This window comes from Mirounga leonina, unplaced genomic scaffold (genome assembly GCF_011800145.1).
Source record: "Mirounga leonina isolate KUSES-001 unplaced genomic scaffold, KU_Mleo_1.0 Mir_180, whole genome shotgun sequence".
NCBI classification, from domain to species: Eukaryota; Metazoa; Chordata; class Mammalia; order Carnivora; family Phocidae; genus Mirounga; species Mirounga leonina.
Genome location: NW_023270469.1, coordinates 5069329 through 5089660, shown reverse-complemented (window position 1 = coordinate 5089660; position 20332 = coordinate 5069329). Strand labels below are relative to the sequence as shown.

At 44.8% G+C, this 20332-nt stretch overlaps 1 protein-coding gene across 6 annotated transcripts in view; it reads left to right on the top strand.

Moving 5' to 3' along the window:
• Window positions 1-20332, top strand: part of CDH13 (cadherin 13) — a 1404901-nt gene that overhangs the window by 1156252 nt on the left and 228317 nt on the right. For all 6 annotated transcript variants that reach the window (XM_035024712.1, XM_035024708.1, XM_035024709.1 and 3 more), the window contains one exon: window positions 6303-6481. In XM_035024712.1, the coding sequence (XP_034880603.1) occupies window positions 6303-6481 (179 nt within the window). The remainder of the gene's footprint in view (window positions 1-6302; window positions 6482-20332) is intronic.

The window sequence follows — 20332 nt, the reverse complement described above, 5'->3', positions numbered from 1 at the left end:
AGGAATTGACCCAAGGAGGCCCCGCTGGTAAATGGTGAGGCCAGGATCTAAAACCCCACCTCTAGCCCTGCTCCGCTTTGCATTTGCACACCTCCTTCTCTCTCCTCACCATTAAGGACTGGAGGGGACAGCTAGGCTGTGTCCCCCTGTGTGGTCAGTAAGCAATCCCAGAGTGGTGTGGCAGGGTGAGTGGGATGGGCACTGCGGCCTGTGTCACCAAAGTCACATTCGGCAACACTTCTCACGTGCGTACTCTGACACTCGTGGCCAGGAGATGTGTCTGTGTCTGCAAGCAAACTTGGCTGGTCGGTGACAAGCTCCTTCCGGTTTGCCCAGGACAGTCCTGGAATGCCCTCCGTCCCAGGTGGTATCAGAATGCACTACCTCCTCGGGTGACTTGGATGCTTTTTCAACGATGTGCCATTTTGTCACATCTCAGGGGCTCCCTTGGTGACGTCTGCCATCTCTGATCATCTTGGGTTTTGTATTACACATCTTCCTGGAAAGCGTGCAGTGGCCCCAACCATGCTATCAGAAATCTGGTGCCAAATACAGATCTGAATGTCCGTGTCTCAATATCCTATTTGCTTATGGGAATATGGTTTTTAAAAAAAGGAGTCTGACAATTTTGATCCTGTGAAGAAGATGTTTGGGGATGAGGTCAGAGAAAATTCCAGAATAGAATAATTCTGTTGCCTATGGCCCAGGGTGAGCCACATTTCAGAGACTCCCACATCTGAGACAGGTTGACCTTTCACTGAAGTCATAAGCAGCCCCTCACCTTGGGATCTGCTCTCCACTCCCCACGGGTATGGCTGTTCTCGAAGTCACAGGGAAGCCTAGTTTCCAACACCAGCACTTAAGGTTCTAACAACAGGTGGCACTTTCTTTAATCAGAGGTATGCAGCCAAGAGGAAGGGGCTATCTGACCCAGACTAAACAATCATAATTTTTTATCAGCCTGTCATGTCGGTGGCCATGTCCTTCGACCAAAGAAAATGACAGCCCTACTTGAGACTCTCAACTAGCAGCCTGTAATTCTTTTATTTGCTCTGGAAGGGCCGTTGCTAGTTCATCTGGGAGTGACAGGGTGATTATCATTTACTTTGACACTCAGGAGAATATTGTGATGGGGGTAAAGTCAGAAATGTATTTCAGAGGACCCACACACATGGCTATCATATAATTATCTTTTCTCTGCCATCAGGAAGCACAGGTAGGCACAAGATAAGCATGGATGGGGAAGCCACTGGGCTGATGGAAATGAGCGAGCCCTTCTTCTGAGATCCAGGGTGTGGGCTCAGGCAAAGGGTAAGGCACAGTTGCCTATCTGCTGAATGTCAGCCTGCTGAATCCAATTCCGACAAGGGCCTCCAAGGAGCAAAAAAATGTTCAGAGGTGGTAGGGAAACATGCCTGGTGTGAAAAATGTCCAAACAATGTTGTCCACTCTTCTCAGTAACAAGTCTTTCATGGTTTCTGGTCAGTGCAAAATAAGACAAAGCTTGAGTGAACTGTAAGGATGCAATTCTACTCAACATTGATAAAGGACCTCCTCCATGTCAGATGCAGAGCTTATAAAGATGAACAAAACACAGCCTGTACCCTCCAAGAACTCAAATTTAGGACCAGGTGGCCCATCACATAAAGATGTTCTTAAAGTGAAGAAGTTCTATCAACAGAGAAGTTAGGGAAATGCTGCCAATTCTATTCTCTCTTAGAGATTTACAATATGCATTTGCTTACTAAGGACACTAAGAGGTCCTCCAGGATAAAAACTTGCTTAACTGTGGTTAGTGCATATTTCCCAACTTGGTTTCTCTGCTGATCCCATGGAACCAGAGTTCCTTGGATACAGTTTAGGAAACGCTGGTGTAGGAGGTTTATCTGACCATTGCAGAACCGAGAGGTATGAACATCATGATCCAGCCCCGAGGGGAGAGGCTGTCAAGAGCAGGGTGTTGGGCCCAGCAGATGGCCTGGGACTCGGGATAGAACCTTGATTGTAGAGGAAAACTGTAGAGTATCACACGGAGAGGCCGTGTAGCCTACAGAATGTATGTGCGTGTGCACACGCACATGTGTATGTGTTAGCATAGAGTTGTGATCTCCACAGTAGCTCCCCCTATGCGCAGGGTGGAAGGGAGAGGGTGAGGCAGGGCAACTCAGAGGCGATCGGCCCCTGGGCTCACCCTGCTGCAGCAGGTACCAGGTTCTGTGGACAGCTGCGTCGTCTGAGGCCATCGCCTGCACTGTCATTATGGCTTAGAACCTAGAGCAGGTTTGATAAGAAAAGGCATCCTCCTCAAACACTAATGTGCAGGCACTGTACCAAGTTCTTTAATACAGTATCCCATGGAACCCTTACAGAGACCAAAGACGAAAGTGTCACTAATATCCTCTTGTTGCAGTTGGGGAAACCAAGGCTTGGGTAGGGCTGAATAAACTTGCCCGTGTTCACACAGCAAGACTTGAACCTCAGTGTTACCCCAGAGTCGTTTCCTTCAATGCTACAAACCTATTTACATGACTTTGGCACCATTCAGTCTCCATGGAGGCTGGCCTCAGAAATCCTGTTCTGTACCCACATCTGGGCTAAGACAGAGGCAACGCATAAGACCAAGTTCATTTTCTCCTGACCCATTCATTAAAATAAAAAGCATTTTCTGGATAAACATGGGAATATTCCAGGATACCCTTTTGTCCTATCATGTTATGAAATCTGTTAACAATAATAATGCAAAAAGACATCATCAGTGACTTTCCTGGTGAAAAGTGAAAATTCCTTAGCCTCAGAGGTCTTATTTTCTTCCTCTCATCTTTTTCGTGCAAGCCGTGACACGTGCAAGTCGTGACGACTTCATTTTTATACTTTATTTTGCTTGTTCATCTCTGACTCCAATTAAAAGCAGATGAAGTAGGGCAGAGATTCCATCAGTCAAGAATTCATTAGACGTTAACAAAGTGCAAGGCATGGGGTCATGCACACTTAACCAGAGACCATTTCTTGTGGAATCGTTAGTGCCGAGACCTCCTTCATGCCTCTGGCCCCAAGGAGCTCACTTAGTACATCCGTGGTGAGTCTGTAGGCCTGAAAGTCGCCTCTGATTTCTGACAGGATCCTCATGAGGGAATCCTGTTCTCCTAGACCAGGGAGGCAATTAAGTGTCACCCCCTCACACTAATGCTCCTAGACCGGGAGAGGCTGCCTAGACCATCAGGTTGAGAAAAGACCCTGATTCCATTGTGTGCCTCAGTGGGAAACAAAGTGCCATATTGTTTGCTGATATTTTCCAAAGATAAGGGGCAAGACAAGGGGAATGCATAAGCCAAGCAGTATCTCTGCTCGTACTGGACCCCAAGGTTTGCCTTGTGACAATTTCACAAAGAAAGAGAGAAGGGCAAAGAAACATGGTAGGATAGAAAATGTGCCTGAAGCATCTGGCCTTGTGGCAACACTGAGACTGCTTTAGAAATCTATCCAAACTTAGGGTGGTCAGATCCCCTTGTTTGCCTGATCAATCAGACCTAATGGCTGTTAATCTGATTCTGATTGTGGGAAAAAATAAAGTGCCTTTGATGGTCTGAGAAGCACTGTTATAGACAGGAAAGGAATACCAGGATGGCCCCTGAGCCAGATGAATTTTTTGTTTCCTTAAAGTTCGATATTTTCTGCATGTGAATATTTCTGCTGGGAACTATAGGACTGTACTGCTTTCATCTCTTACCCATTAGTTCACATTTTGTGGGTCCAGAACGGGTCAGAATCCACAGGTGGGCCCTTTATTCTTAGAAGAGTAAACTACAATGAGAAATCATAGTTGGGCAGGTTGCTCTGAGCCAAATACGATAGCTCATAATTGTCAAGACCAGCAGGCAAATGTGCTTGATTCTGCTCTAGCCCATGCTTCTGTTGGGTTTGTAAAATCAATACAGGGAAACCTCACTAAAGTGGAGCAGGGGAGGCTGGCAAGGGGAAAGTTGGAAAGGGGAGTGCAGCACTCCATGTCAATGACAAGGAGGATTGTCAATTACAGCCCAACAGAAGAATCATCAACAAGAAAGAATCATCAATTACAGGTCCCAACAGGGAAGGATGTACATTGCTTCTAATACAAGAAATCGACCACCCCTACAACTCAGCCAATGAGAAACTGTCGTCACTTTGAACTCTTACTTTCCTCCAGTGGACTTTCCTTCAAAACAACCCCTCCCAACTTCTTCCTTCATGATAAAATAAGGGTACTCTCCTTTGTTTGTTGGACTTGCCTATGGCTTTGCAGTAGTTTGCAGGTCCTCAGTTGCAGTTCTCTGCTATTCCTGAATAACCCATTTTGCTGGTAAGATAACTGGCTATTTTTTTTAGATTAACAGTATTTATGATTATGACCCTTTTGTATTAAAATTTAATCACAAAAGCAGTACATTCTCCTTGTAAAAATGATCAGAATAATATTGATTGGGCCAAAGTCTTACCTCCTCCTCACCATCCTTAATCCCAATCCCCTTTGTGGTTACCCAGATATAGCCACTATTGGGGAGGAAAATTTTTTCCTCTGCCCTTGAAGATTCTTCTGCTCATCTGAGAATCAATTTGACATGAGATAGCTTAATAGGAGAAAATCAAACAAAAGTTTAACAACCTGTATACCTCCTATATACATGGGAGAGATCCAGGCAAATGGAGTAATTTCCTGAAAGGGCTAAAGCCATCACCTGAAATACCATCTTCAGCTAAAGATGGGGGAGGGGTCAGTTATGGGAGGTGACCAGGAAAAGTACAGTCAACAGGGTAGGGTTGTTATGCAGATTTAAATCCGGCCTTCTGCACTGATAACAGTTTCTAGAGATTTAGATTCATCTTCCTATTATTGATACAGTGGGGGAGATACCCTCATAAATGGAGATTTCCCTCATAGATGTAAATGTTTCTTACAAAAGGGGTAACTTCCACTTGATTTTCAGACCTTCCCTTTGTGTCTGCAGTTTCTTAAAAATAACCAGCTTAAAATAATCAATATGCCAAAGAGGCATATCTTGGGATGGCAAGATTTGCTCCCCTACACCACCATAACCAATCTGAAATTCACTTTTCTAGACCTGCTTTGTTTTTATGGACATAAACTGTACCTGCAAAATATATGTATAAAGTATTGTGGCATTTTCTGTGTGCAAGCAGGTTCACAAAAATGATACCATACTATGGATAACATTCTTCAACCTGATAATTTCACATAACAGTCCATCTTGGAGAGCCTTCCATGCTAGAACACATTAGACCTACAATCTTTTTCAAACTGCTACAAAAGTTTTCATAGTGTGGGGAATCCCATCATGTTAGCAATTCCTCTGTTGTTTAGAGAGTCAGATTGTTTCCAAATCTTTCCCCATGATGGATAGTCCTATGGGGAACATCCTTGGGGGAACCCGTTATTGACACACGTAAGTGTTTCTTGATGGTAGATGCCAAATGGGTGACTGTATTTTTTTTTTTTTTACTAGTTGTTGCTCAGTTGTCCCCAGAAGTGGCTAACACCAATTCTTCATCACATCAGCTGTGTGTGAGCAAGACCCAGTATCTGACATCCTTGTCAACCGTTGACATAACCAAGTGGTCCACATCACCTTCATCTCTACATTGTCTTGTGGCTGTCACCCAGTGGGGGCTCAAAGAATATTTGTTCATGTTTCCATATTTTCCTATGGAGAGCCCTCTCCTTCACCTTGCTTACACCTACTCACCTCTTAGATGTCTGCACCAGGGACCTTTCCTGAACCCAAGGTTAGATGAGGTTGTTCACCTGTGTATTCATAATGCTCTCTCTCAATGCACTTGTTATGGTTTATTATTTTTTATATGCTGTCTCTCTTACTAATCTCTGACCTGCTGAACACCAGAGAATGCCTTTGCCCCCTTCTGTGTCTTCATCACCAGACCCGGGCCCCACATGTAGTAGGCATTCAATAAGAGCTTTTAAAATAAAGGCCATTGTCATGCAGCCACATCCACAATTGAATGAGAGCCCATGCAAATAAACAGCATATCAGCAGAAGGAAAAATTAAGCTGTCAGTCTGCTGAACAGCAAAGATTTCTTTTCTTTATTTCAGGCCTTTTAATGTGACAGAAGGAGGAGGGCGAGCAAAAGAAAAGCAAAAATATAACAGGGCTCTGGAAATGCTTTCTGTTTTAATGTGGAAATCGACTGGCACATCAGTCCATGGCCATTGCCAGGGAGAGGGCATCTTGGACCATCACTGTCCCCTGAGTGACCATCTCCCGCCCTTCTGTCCTGTCCCCTCAGGGACCACGGTGATGCGGATGACAGCCTTTGATGCGGACGACCCGGCCACAGATAATGCCCTCCTGCGGTACAATATCCGACAACAGACACCTGACAAGCCGTCTCCAAACATGTTCTACATCGATCCTGAAAAAGGGGACATCGTCACTGTCGTGTCACCTGCCTTGCTGGACCGGGAGGTGAGCTGAAAGATGCACATCTTCTTTTTCATGAAAATCGAGCATGGCTTTCACAGGAGGGAAGATATGGGGCTTCAGGCAAAGGCACTTTATATGGAGTGACATGAAATGTTTACCCATGGTTGGGTAGGGAACTCTATAAAGGGAATTGCGAACCCCAAAAACACACTCTATAAAAGGCCACATCCTTAGGAATTATTTGTAGTCATTCAACCCGATGCCTCTGTTTCCTCACCAAGCACTTATTCATGAGCTCTTGTGATGGGACTTTAGCTCTCCTTACCCATCAGCCAGAGGGAGGGGATGGGACGAAGGAAGGAAAGGCAAGCAGGAAGGTAGAAGAGGGGCAAAGGGGAGGGAGGTGGCTTTGTGTTTGCTCACAGAGACAGGTGGCTTTGACTTCTCTTCTTTCCCAAACCGTCTGCTGTGTGTGCCACTGTTTTCCCCAGAAACTCTCCTGCTTCAACCTTAGGCTGGCCCTGGGAACCCTCACCCATTTTGTAGGTCAGGTGACACACAGAGGTGACCCAGGGACCTCAGTCAGTCCACACTCTTGCTCTTTGTTTTTGCCTAGGGTGCTTTCAAGCTTTCCCATTAGTTGCCATGTGAAAATATTTAGATTTCGTATTTGTTTTAAAAAAAATTCCAACTTCCAACCTTCCTGAAAATCACAAATTTTGGACATTTTAGCCCAGTTTCCACATATGGACAATGAGTTACATGAGATGTGACAGTCAGATGGAGCTGATGGTCCCAGTCCCATGTACCTGGGGCATGTGTTCCTGCCCCGCTTATGTCCCCCAGTGTGTGCCCTCTGGACCTGGCCCTTCTTCTGAGCTCCAGGTCACACTCTGCAACTCCCCACAGGGCTCAATAGGAGAGACTCTTGGCCCTTCAAACACAGTTTATTAAACCAACTTAGGGGTTCCCCTCTGTCCCTCACCCCCTCCATCCACCCCAAGTCTGCTCCTTTCCTGGGATTCTTTGTTCCCAACATGACATCATCCCACAGACATGACCCCTGCCATCACCCTTGACCTGCAAGCACCACCTGCCCCACAGTAACTGCTGGGTTTCCCTAATGGGCTCCATGCCTTTTCCCCTCATGTCTTTGATTAAACAAATCCTTGGGTCAGAAATGCCTTCTCCTCTCCTTTCTGACTCTCCACGCTATAGCTTCTCGCAAGAATCTAGGTTAGAGCCACTGCCTTTAAGAAGAGGCTTCCTGAGAGGAAGCCTGGGTGGCTTAGTCGGTTGAGCATCCAACTCTTGATTTTGGCTCAGGTCATGATCTAAAGGGTCATGAGATCAAGCCCCATGTTGGGCTCCACGCTGGATGTGGAGTCTGCTTGAAATTCTCTCTTTTCCTCTCTCTTTGCCCCTCCTCACTTGCTCTGTCTCTCTCTGTCTCTTAAAAAAAAAAAAGAAAAGAAAAGAAAAGAAAAAGAAGAGTCTTCCTGAGACCTGAGTCTTCCACCGCCTTGGTGTTCCCCCAGCTTCAGACTGCACTTACCTGTAGCCATTGTACGCATATGCTCCGTTAAGCTGTCATGGGTCTCCTTAAAGAATATCCCCTTCCTCTGGGTCTAGATGTATATTGCCCAACACAGTAACCGCTGGTCACAGGCAGTTATTTAAATTTTAATTTACATTCATTGAAATGAAAATGTAAACATGTATCAGCCAGGACAGACATAGAATATTGTCACCATCACAGAAAGTTCTGGTGGGCAATGTTGACCTTGACTACACGGCTATGGAGAACAGAGACTGTGATCCTTTGCGTGTCTGGAGCCCCAGTGACTACTAGCACACTTAGGGCACTCCTGAAAATCTGCAGTATACGTTTTTGGGGGTACAGGCAAGAATGAGTTGGATATGACACTAAGATTCTGCACTCCGGGGGTGGGAATCTATAGCTAGGAATGGGAATCCCTGGAAGGGAGGAAGAGAATGATGAGGATCTGCATCAAAACCGCGGCTGTCACTTGGCAAATGTGATTGTGGCTAGCTAAAAATAAGAATGCGGAGGGAAAAGGAACATACCGAGTCCACTTCCTCCATGTTGTGTCCTGTTCTCTTTCCAGCCCCATTTTTATGACAGCTCAATGCTGTATTATCTCCTGCAGAGGCAAGGAATGACTTTCCACCTCTGTTTATTCCCTGCCAGCATGCATGTGCACGTGCGTGTGGACACTCACACGCGCACACATGCACGCAGCAGTTTTCCCAATTCTCCCAGAGGTACTTGCAAATTTTTACAAGGCAAAGTCGAAATGCAGTGATTCTCTGGCTCAGCTTCTCTTCCTACTGACAGAAATGTTTTGTAAGTCTCTATTTATAGACCAAAGGGATAATATAATGGATTATTCCATTTTTAAGGGTTATTTTGGGGACAGATGTGTTTTAAGCTCATGATCTCTTCATTTGGGTTTTTGTTAACTCCCAATAAGTATGTAATTATGGGAGTTGAATTAAGCGTTTCTGGCCACAGTACATAAACGGCTCCCTCCAAAAAAGATAAACACAATTTAACCGAAATTAGAAAATCAATGAAAATGAATAAAGAGTGTCACTTCTCTGTAAGGGTTTCCAGAGTTCACTGCTGACCCAGGCAACATCAGTGTGATCTGAAGGAAAGAAACGTCTCTGAATGTAGGCAAACCTTGTCTATTTACTAGTGCTGCTGTAAGCTTCTCCAGCAACTTTGCTGAAAGGCTGAAACGTGCCTCCACGTTCCTCGTCTTTAAAGGGACAGAGCTTGCACATCAGACTTCTAACCTCACTACCCCTTTCCTGTGATCAAGTGCCCAGGATGGGCTCCCACAGCAGGCTTATGGAATCGTTTGTCATTATTTCCAGAGAACTTCTGAGTAGGCGTCCTGTCCTGGGTGAGGTTTTCAAGTCTACTTCTAGACCATCTGAGCAGCCCATTGAAAACATGATCGCACCATTTATTTTTAAGACAATATTCCACTGGGACACCTGCAAAGCTTGATAGGATTCAAACCGATTGTTGTTTTGTTACTGTGGCTTTGGGCCCGGGATCTCAAACAGTATGTTTACGCGTGGAATACTGTGGGTGTAAACAGATAGGTCGGGGAGTCCTTCCAGAGCCAGGGCCCCTGTGATTAAATAAATAGTGTGCTCTTGTTTGGCCCCACCTGGTTGGGAGTGGAGGCTCTGGAAGCCTCCTGGTTGACACAGTGAGCTCAGTTGATAGGACATAAATTTTTCACCTTGATTTTCCATTTAGTTCCTTTCCTTTAATGAGTACGTCCCCAGGGAGGACCCTGGAAGGTGAGGTAAAACTTCAGGGGAGGCCAAGGGCACTGTTGTCTTTGAACCCACCTTTCCCACATTTACTTCATCATAGAGCGTGTCAGGGAGGATAGTCAAGGACGCTGGCAAATGATCTTTAATGTCACCATCTTGGTCATTGCCTTTTCTTCCCACCTCACGTCTCAGGATGTCTCCAGTAGGGCCAACTGAGGCCAGTGCCCTCACTCAACTGAGCGCCTCCCCACACTCTGAGGAGGAAAGGGATTGTGTCCATCTTGTCCCCTGCCACATTCCCAGTCCTTAGCACATGAGAGATGCCCAACAAATATTTATTGAGCAATAAAGGGCAGGAAGGGTGTGAGGGAGAGAGGCAGGCATGTGTGGCATCTCTCTGTGTGCAGGCTGCTGTCTGGCATGGTCATTGCTGTTCATTTCCTGCTGCATTCGGGGTGGTGCAGCCTCTGGACCCACCGCGCATGCCCAGAGCCGGGAGTGAGCCCGCCTGTTGCTCACCTGCTTTGGGTCATGCGAAAATGTTGGAAGGCAACTCACCCACTGTCTCCATCTTCTGAGGACCCAAAATTGACCCCCTCCTTTTCCTCCTAACCATGAGTGGCAGTTGACTTGGCTTTTGGTTTGACGGGCCACCCTTGCCAAATAGATGTCATTGGATTTGGTGGATCTGTTCTGCTGGTCTCCACGTGGTGAGAAATGGAGTCAACTAGGACAGAGGTTCTCAAACTTGGCTGAGGAGCTTTAGAAATCAGAGTGCTCCAGCAGAAGCCTAGAGCCACAAAATGAGAGTAGGACACAGTCATCAGTAGTTTTTTAAAAAATCCCAAGTGATTCAAATGTACAGCAAGGTGAAGAATCCTTGCCTTTGGAGACCATGTTTCAGTGTATGACTCAGAGGAGGGACCTGACCCCATCGTTTGTTATTCCACCTAGCTGAGCATATTCGTTTCCCAGGATGGCTATAACAAAGTACCGTAAACCAGGGGGCTTAAAACAACAGAAATTCATTCTCTCACAGTTCTGGAGGCCAGAAGTCTGAAATCAGGGTGTTGGCAGGGCCAGCCTCCCTTTGAAGTCTCTAGGGGAGGATCCTTCCTTGCCTCTTCCAGCTTCTGGTGGTTGCTAGCAATCCTTAGCTTTCCTTGGCTTATAGACACATGCCTCCAATCCCCACCTTCATCCTTGCATGTCCTTCTTCTGACTGTGTGCTTTCATATTATCTTCCCTCTGCTCATGCCTGTGTCTTCTCATAAGACACCAGTCATACTGGATTAGGACCCACCTTAATGACCTCATCTTTACTTGGTTATATTTGAAAAGACACTATTTTCAAATAAGGTCAAATGCATGGGTACAAGGGGTCAGGACTTAAACATATCTTTTTAGGGGACCCAGTTCAACCCATAACAGTGAGTTATTTGGCCACTCCTTGCCTGAGTTACTCATCTATGAATAATAGCACCTACCTCAAATGGGTTGGTGAGGATCAGATGTGTCAAAGTACATAAAGTACATTGTCTGTTCTAAAGACGAGCTAACATAACCATCATTATTGGTTGTAGCAGTGAATTGTAAAGGTGGGTAATGAGTTCCCCATTGTGGGGTGTATTCGAACAGACTGCCCTTGGTAGGACGTCATAGAAGGGATCCAGTTAATCAGTAAAGGTTATATCCTTAATGTCTTTCCCAACCTTGAGGCTATAGTTACTGAAAACATTTATTGAATATCTTCAAGGTGCGATTTGCTCTGCAGGATGCTGCCTGCGAGAGTCAGTTTCCTACCTGGCCAGCTATGTGACCATGGGCAAGTCATTTAACCCTTCTGAGTCCCATTTCCTCATCAGCAATGACTATGATAATGACATTTGCACCACCAACTCTATCACCTCTTCGAGATGTGCATGACTTTCTCCAGTTTTGCAAACAGGAAACCATCGTCCAAACGCAGCTATCCCCCATGTCACACTTTCTGTGGCTGCTGAGAACCAAGGCCCCCGTTCCCATCAGCTACCGCTGAGAGCTTGACTGTTGTTTCTACCCACATGTTGCCGATACAAAGACTCTTTCCAAACTGTGCAGACCATATTCGCTTTATCCTGTGAGTCAGACCTCTCCAGTTTTCCCGATGTTGGGCTGGGTTTTGTTGCAAATCCTCAGATTCGCAGCTGAATTATGAAAGCAGCTACCGTGACCATGTATACGTCCTTCCGTTTTCATAAGCTCGGTGTGAATAGACATCAGATTTCACCTGGAAACGTGCATTTTCCAGTACAAGCTCTTCTGTTTACTTTTTCTGAAACCATGCCAGAATATAAACTACCCGGAGAAAGAGATCTTGGATCTTTGTCCCATCTCTGTATTCTCATTGCCAAGCTTAGAGCCAGGTAAATAATAGGCACTCGGTAAAGATTTGTTGGATGGATGGGTGGGTGGATGGATGGATGGATGATGGAAGATTGGATGTATAACCTATGTTCCTTCAGTTTGTATTTATGAGTAAATAGCTTACAGATGATCTCAGAATTTACTGCAAGATCCACACCCTAGCATGGGTATACAAACAGAGGAAATGATTTTATTTTCGTTGAGAGCTTGGTCTTGCCCTTGTGTAATCATCCAATAATCTAATTTATTCACCGTCTACCTACCTTGTTTTAGGACTGCACTAGGCTCTAAGAAATACCCTGGTGAATAGGATGGGCGTGAGGATCTGTGTCTCTTGCTTAAATGTTTGGGGAAACATTTGGAGAAAATAAGAGCCATATATCCTACTGAACGAAATTGGGTTCATCTGGGGCACTGTTTTATTCTTTTCCATAACCATACTCAGCCCCTCATTCTGACAGCTCTGTCTATGTTTTTAAACTATGTCTGGCTGCACTACAAAATAAAATCAGATAAAGGTCCTTAACGTTTGATAAATGCTTTATTTAGTTGATCATCTTGGCTGGGAGACTGAAATTCATCAGCTGAAATCTGCCAACTTTTCTGAACACAGCCACAATTTCAAACCACTCAGTAGCTAACGGTCAGTGGGGGGAGGGGGGGTTCTTTCTGGTTTCCTCCTTCTCCTCCTCTTCCTTTTTTCCTTTTCCCCCTTCTCCTCCTCCCCTCCTTCTCCTCTACCCCTCCCTCCTCCTCCTCCCCCTCTTCCTCCTGGTCCTCCTCCTCTACTTCTTTCTCTTCCTCCTCTTCCTCTTCTTTTTAACAAACAGAAACATTTTGCAAAAGAGGCTCTTGAAGTATCTATCTCAACACTTGCATAGTGAGAGTATCATTAGTCTTTTTAAGGAGATTGAGCACTTTTCTGTCTTTGAATTCCCCTTCAGCCTAATATGTATTATCCTCCAGATGATCTAAGGAAAGTGGTAGCCTACCCATAAAAATGTACATACAGTAAGAGATACTAGAACTGTGAATATAATTTATTTTCCATTGTCAGCTGGTAAAAGATTCTCTGAAACTTTATAATGCCCCCAAGTTTTAGGCCAAAAGGGAAAACAGAGAATTTCCTTCCTTCTTTCCATGGTAAGTGTCACATAAGACTTATTTTTAGATGTATGCGCATGTATTTGCTATGAGAGATTCAGGAGTCCTTGATTATGTCAGAGAAAACCCAAGAACATGGGAGAGCATCCTGTGCAAAACAGCCAATGAAACTGGACATGTGGCTGCAGGTCTAAAGAGAACTATGTGCTTGGTCAAGATGATCCGAGCTGAAATATTGCCACGTAGACCACGTCCCCAGAAACATAGTAAAGGAATCTGTGAAAATGATGATATTAAGTCAAGCTGCCTAAAACTAAAGGAATAATCATAAGGGGTAGCATCTCTCCCGTGCCTTGAATGAAAGATATAACCGTCATTCTATCAGGAAAATAAATGTTTTCAGTCCACTTTGATCTAATGCTAATGCTTTTCTCGTTATCGTCATGTGTAAAACATTGGCAGTAATTACACACAATTCAGTCATGCTGTCAGGAATATTCTCCCTTCTTTATTTCAGTGGGTGGGACCAGAGTTATTTAGATAACAGCATCCTCCCCATTTCTGTGAGCTATTTACTCATAAATATTTTTGTTGGGATAACTTTCTCCATTTTTTTTTATCACTTGCTGCTGAGAACATAGAGGGGGGAAAATGTAGATGTAAATAAATTGTCTTATTATTTTTAAAATAACACATTATCCTTGCAAATGAAACACAGATGGTGAACCACCCTATGTGAGTCACACTTGCTCTGTTGTGTCAGCAAATAAAATGAGGCATGATGCTAGCAAAGCCCCCGGGGTCTGAAACCTCAGTTGCAGACATGCCGGCCCTCTGCTGATGGCAGAGGGCCTGGAGGTGGCGAGGGCAGGGCTTTCCTTTGTGGCCTCCGGCACGTCCCCACCCTGGATCGACTCTAGCAGGAGACCGTGGGGAATCTCCACTCTGCTAGTGCCCCTAAGCATTTCCCTTCCTCCTCCAAGGTTGGCCTATCCACCCATGAAAGCAAAGGCTATTTCCAGTCGCCCAGTAGGACCCCAGCCTGGCTGAAATCTGGTCTGAGAGTCATGGATCTAGGGCAGGGGAGCCAACCTCAGAGTCTCTGGATTCATAACCCACCTGCACCCCTCATCAGCTGTGAGAACTGGGCAGGTCAGTTAGCCTGTCCAAGCCTGGGTTCTTCATCTGCCACAATGAGGATAATCAGAGTCCCCACCTCCTAGGCTTAGCAGGATGATCAAGTAAGACATGTCAAGCACTTAATACCCTGTAAATATCAGTGGATATTAGTTATTTTCATGATGGACAATGAGACTGAAGAAGCAGCATGGAGGGGGGATTTCTTCCTCGAGCAGGGAGCCCATTTACACTCTGGCCACACAGCAGGGAGCCTGGCAGGCTTAGAAAGTTCAGCGAAACACTGAGGTAGTCCACATACCACAATCCAGCGACAAACGCTGACGCATAAGTGTCGAGTACCCATCAGTGTTTGCTGCGTCCGTGACAGAGGCTGGGCATCAGGGACACAGAGACCGCGCTGCCTAGCTGAGCCGGCAGCAGCAAACGCACAGGAAGGTGTGCTGTTTGAACTAAGCCTTGATGGGTGGATGGAAGGCTGCTGTGAAGGAGTTGTGGGAAGGGCATCAAGGGAGGGGAACAGCGTGAGCGAAGGCGCGGCACGTTCATACATCACTTGAAGAGAGATGGGGAGTTGAGGGTGTCCCGGGGAGATCCCAGACAAGGGCCGGGAGTCAGTACAAGATTGTCAAGGGCCTCGAATGTCATCCTAAGGATTACGGATGTATCCTAATGTAAACGCAATACCACCGACCGTATTTAAACATTGAACACAGCTCCGTTCAACACGGCGCTCTCAGAGCTGGGACTCGGAATGCTGGCAAGCTGGAGGGGGGACGATCAGCAGTAAAGCAGAGGCATTTTGGAGGCAGCTCTTAAATCCTTGGTGAACGATGAGTAGCTGATTTCTAGCTTTCTCAAGGGGAGAGACAAGGAGCTACCACTTGAATCCATATTCTGCAGGTTGTTAATAACTGAATAAACAGCAGCCTATCTTGTGTCTCTGTTCTTGTGCATCTTAGAGTATTAGACAGTCGGTAGTTGCTTGGCGCATGTTGAATCAAGAGACACTTAGCTTTGTCATTAACAGAGATTCATCTTTTTGTATTTGACAAATGTGTAATTCTCTGAACTTTATCTTCTTTTCTCTCTTCTTTTAATATGGTAAAAATAACTTAAAATGCAGGACGATGATGAATTTAGAGTATTTCTGTTTTTCTATCATTTTAAATCTCTCCATCTTACTTTATGTGAAGTACCCTAAAAACTGAAGAACTTTTTCTTTGGGGGGAACAGTTCTTTTAGAGAGCATATATTTCTTGGGGCACCTGGGTGGCTCACTGGGTTGAGCGTCTGACTCTTGATTTTGGCTCAGGTCATGATCTCAGGGCCGTGGGATCGAGCCCTGCATTGGGCTCCGCTCTCAGGGGGGAGTCTGCTGGAGAGTCTATCCCTCTCCCTTTGCCCCTCCCCCTCCATATGCTCGCTCTCCCTCTCTCTCTCTCTCAAAACAAATAGAGAGTACGTATTTTTCTTAATCAGCCAAGAACTATGATTAGCCTGGTAAGGCACATTTTACTTCACAGATACATTTTCTAGTCACTGTACTTCAATAACATCGCTCTAAATCTCATCCCCGGTTGAACAGGTACACCCCAGTTTAGAAAGAATGTCTAGTTCCATCCTGGCTTTGGACCAGTGGAGAAAAGCTTTGCTTCTCACCATGTTGGGAACAGTCATTTAAGGGAAGAAAAGTGGGTGGAGAGTCTTTGGAAAGCAGCTCTTTCAAACCTGCCTTTACTATGCTTGGTTCCTAGCCAGGACCTAGGGGAGGACGGCGGCTCTGAGTGCTTTCATTGCAAAGTGTCGTCAGGGAAGATGACCAGAAGCTACAAGGCTGAGATTAAGGCAAGCTAGCAATAGACCACTTCAAGACATGATGGCATCTCAAAGCGCCTGGGACCCATATTTCAGTTTTGTTGAAGGAGGGATCCCATTTGCTATATTTTTCCAGGGGATAAAAGTGTGCTGGTAATGTGACTTGGTGTCCTAAAGGCATGGCCAACTTTATTGGATATATGGTGCTGTTCTGTCACATTCAACAATGAAGGGACTTCAATGTATAGGAACATCTATTAAGTTTGAGGTTGGAAATTTTCTCTTTAAGGGCCAGATATTAAATATTTTAAGTTTTGTGGACTAAGAAGCAAAATTGAGAATATATGTAGATACTTATATAACCATTTAAAGTGTAATCATTAAAAAATATAAAAAGCATTTTTAGCTCATGAGCCATAGAAAAACAGATGGTGGGCTGGCTTTGGCCTGTGGGCCATCATTGTTCTATCAAACTCTTGGTCAGAATGGTCAGTCAGTACAAGTTTCATCTACTGGTTGTTGCACGTATTCACGTGTCGATATCCACCCTCAAAATACTGAACCCACTTACTAATCATCACCTTGGGGTTGGATTCTAGGTTCAGGAATTAGATCATGAATGATGGGCCTGATCTCATTTTTCTGTAACAACCATCCCATTTCCTCATGATTACAAACAGATCATTTCAGACGCTTGTTAATTAATTCTAAACTCAAAATTTGGTTTCAATAATTAAAACAATGAGTTCGGTCAAAAAATAGTAAAACAGACACAAACTAAATACTGGATGAAACCATTTTCAGTGACTCTCTTGGTCACATCAGAGCCCCAAGAGCAGGAAGACCAGGGGAAGAGAGGACCCAGAGGTGGGAGGGAGGCCTTCCAGATAGGGAGCTCTTCTTTGAGCTGAGTGGGTACAGAGATGGGGACACTGACATCACTGAGACGTGAACCTATATCAGCCTGTCCCTAAAGTTCATGCATTTTCCCCCATTATAGGAATCAATATTATTGGTTATTTATTTGGATGATACTTTCTTTTTATTTTATTTTTTTATGTTATGTTAGTCACCATACAGTACATCATTAGTTTTTGATGTAGTGTTCCATGATTCATTGTGTGTAACACCCAGTGCTCCATGCAATATGTGCCCTCCTTAATACCCATCACCGTGCTAACCCATCCCCCCAAACCTCTCCCCTCTAAAACCCTCAGTTTATTTCTCGGAGTCCTTAGTCTCTCATGGTTCATCTCCCCCTCTGGCTTCCTCCCCTTCATTTTTCCCTTCCTTCTCCTAATGTCCTCCATGCTATTCCTTATGTTCCACAAATAATTGAAACCATATGATAATTGACTTTCTCTGCTTGATTTATTTCACTTAGCATAATTCCCTCCAGCCCCATCTATGTTGATGTAAAGGTTGGGTATTCATCATTTCTGATGGCTGAGTAATATTCCATTGTATACATGGAGCACATCTTCTTTATCCATTCGTCTATTGAAGGGCATCTCGGCTCTTTCCACAGTTTGGCTATTGTGGACATTGCTGCTATGAACATTGGGGTGCATCTGTCCCTTCTTTTCACTACATCTGTGTCTTTGGGGTAAATACCCAGGAGTGCAATTGCTGGGTCATGGGGTAGCTCTGTTTTTAATTTTTTGAGGAACCTCCACACTGTTTTCCAAAGTGGCTATACCAACTTGCATTCCCACCAACCGTGTAAGAGGGTTCCCCTTCCTCCACAACCTCTCCAACATTTGTTGTTTCTTTCCTGTCCATTTTTGCCATTCTAACTGGTGTAAGGTGGAATCTCAATGTGGTTTTGATTTGAATTTCCCTTATGGCCAATGATGATGAACATTTTTTCGTGTGTCTGTTGGCCATTTGCGTGTCTTCTTTTGAGAAGTGTCTGTTCATATCTTCTGCCCATTTATTGACTTGATTATTTGTTTTTTGGGTGTTGAGTTTGAGAAGTTCTTTATAGATCTTGTATATCAACCCTTTCTCTGTAGTGTCATTTGCAAATATCTTCTCCCATCTGGATGGTACTTTCACAGAGGAAATCGATTTTGAAACTTCTTTTCAACACAGGAAAGCAAAACGCAGTGAGGTTTTATTTTTTTTTTTTAAAGATTTTATTTATTTATTTGAGAGAGAGAGAATGAGAGACAGAGAGCATGAGAGGGAAGAGGGCAGAGGGAGAAGCAGACCCCCTGCCGAGCAGGGAGCCCGATGCGGGACTCGGTCCCGAGACTCTGGGATCATGACCTAAGCCGAAGGCAGTCGCTTAACCAACTGAGCCACCCAGGTGCCCCGCAGTGAGGTTTTAAGGCAACTTTTGTTTTGATTGGCTTTGGGCCTTCGATGCCCACCAGGTGGCCTTCTTCTGGCTCCTGAGCTCAGGTGGCCCCTATAACTCAGTAGAAAGAGGCTGTGAGAAAAGCCTCTCTCCTGCCCTAGTGTGGAAATACAAATCAGTCCAATTCATTTGTTGGGTATTTTAGCAATAAGATTCAAATGGCTTTTACAAATGCCCCTCTATTCTTTGATACAGCGATTCACATAGTCAAATGTGTACGAGCATTCACCAATGGAGGTTTCGTTGGATCTTTATCTAAAGAACCAAACTAAGTGTCAAACCACTGGGGATCTGTTCAATAAATTGTGCCATATTCCTATATTGGAATTCCATTAAATCATGTAGAATGATGTGGTAAAAGAACGTATAATGACATGGAAAGATGTTCACAGTATATTACCAAGCATTTTGCAAAACATCACATAAGCTGTGATTCTTTTTTGTTTGTATATGTACATCGCCTTATTCTGATCAGGCTGCTATTACAAAATACCATTGATTGGGGGGCTTACCCAACAGAAATGTATTTCTCACAGTTCTGGAGGCTGAAAATCCAAGAGCAGGGCACTGGCCAATTTGTTCTTGGTGAGAATCCTGGATGGCCACCTTCTTGCTCTATCTTCCCATGCAGGGAGAGGAAGCTCTGGTCTCTCTTCGTCTACTTGTAAGGACACTAGCCACATAACAAGGGTCCCACTCCCACTCTCCCGTCCTCATCTAAATCTCATTACTTCCCAAAGGCCTCACTTTCCAGTACCACCCCATGGGGGAGTTAGGGCTTCAACATACGATTTTAGAGGGGCAGAAACATTCAGTCAATAACATATGGCGTCATGGTCCAAGATGTGAAAGGATTTGTGTGAGTGTGTTCAGAGTGGTCCTTTTAGGATCTGACTTTTCTTCGAGCACAGTGTCTGAGATGACAGTCTCAGATCCAGGTGACCTGAGTTCAAATTTCAGCTCTACCTCTTCCCAGTCCTGTGATACTGGGAATGTTAGTAGCTTGAACAACAGGTAGCCATAATTATTATTGCCATGTCATTAAATTTTCTTCTTCAACATCCCTGCTAATGCTCCCAGGGGGCTCCGTGGTATGCAAGTAGCACAATATAGAGAACAAAACCATTATGGTTGGAGGTGTGCCTCAGTTTCTTTACCTGCAAAATGGGAATCATAATGTGCCTCCCTCAAAGGGTGGTCATGAGGATTAAATGAATCAATATAAGCATAGACTTGGAAGAGTAGCAGGTGTGGGTTAGTGTTGGTGTTCTCTGTACTTTCTAGTTTGGGTACAGTGACCATGTACTGTCTTGGTAATGAAAATACAATTCTGTTCATCATCTTGAAAAAGCAGTTGTATCTTGGACCCTGAGGACAGGGGATTCCGGCCAGGTTAGGACGCCACACCGTGATGGATGGAGGGGCAGCAGGACTGTCACCTTGAGACTGATTTCTATGTGAGCCAGTTCAATCAGTGACAAAGCAATGGGAGTCGTAGTAGGCCCCGGGGCCTCCACCAATATTGCAGTGATCACAAAAAACACGTTTCAGGTGTCAGGAAGGAATGTTTTTAGGGTAAATCTTGTCAAAACTCCCGCACATGAAATGATAAGCATTTCCATTTCCTTAAGTGACACGGCCGGCTGCGGTCATGGCTTCCCTCATCAAGAACACGCGCTGACCGGCTGCTCACTTCTCCCATCGCCAGCTCCAACAGACAGCTTAATAGAAATATTGTGGTGTGTGCT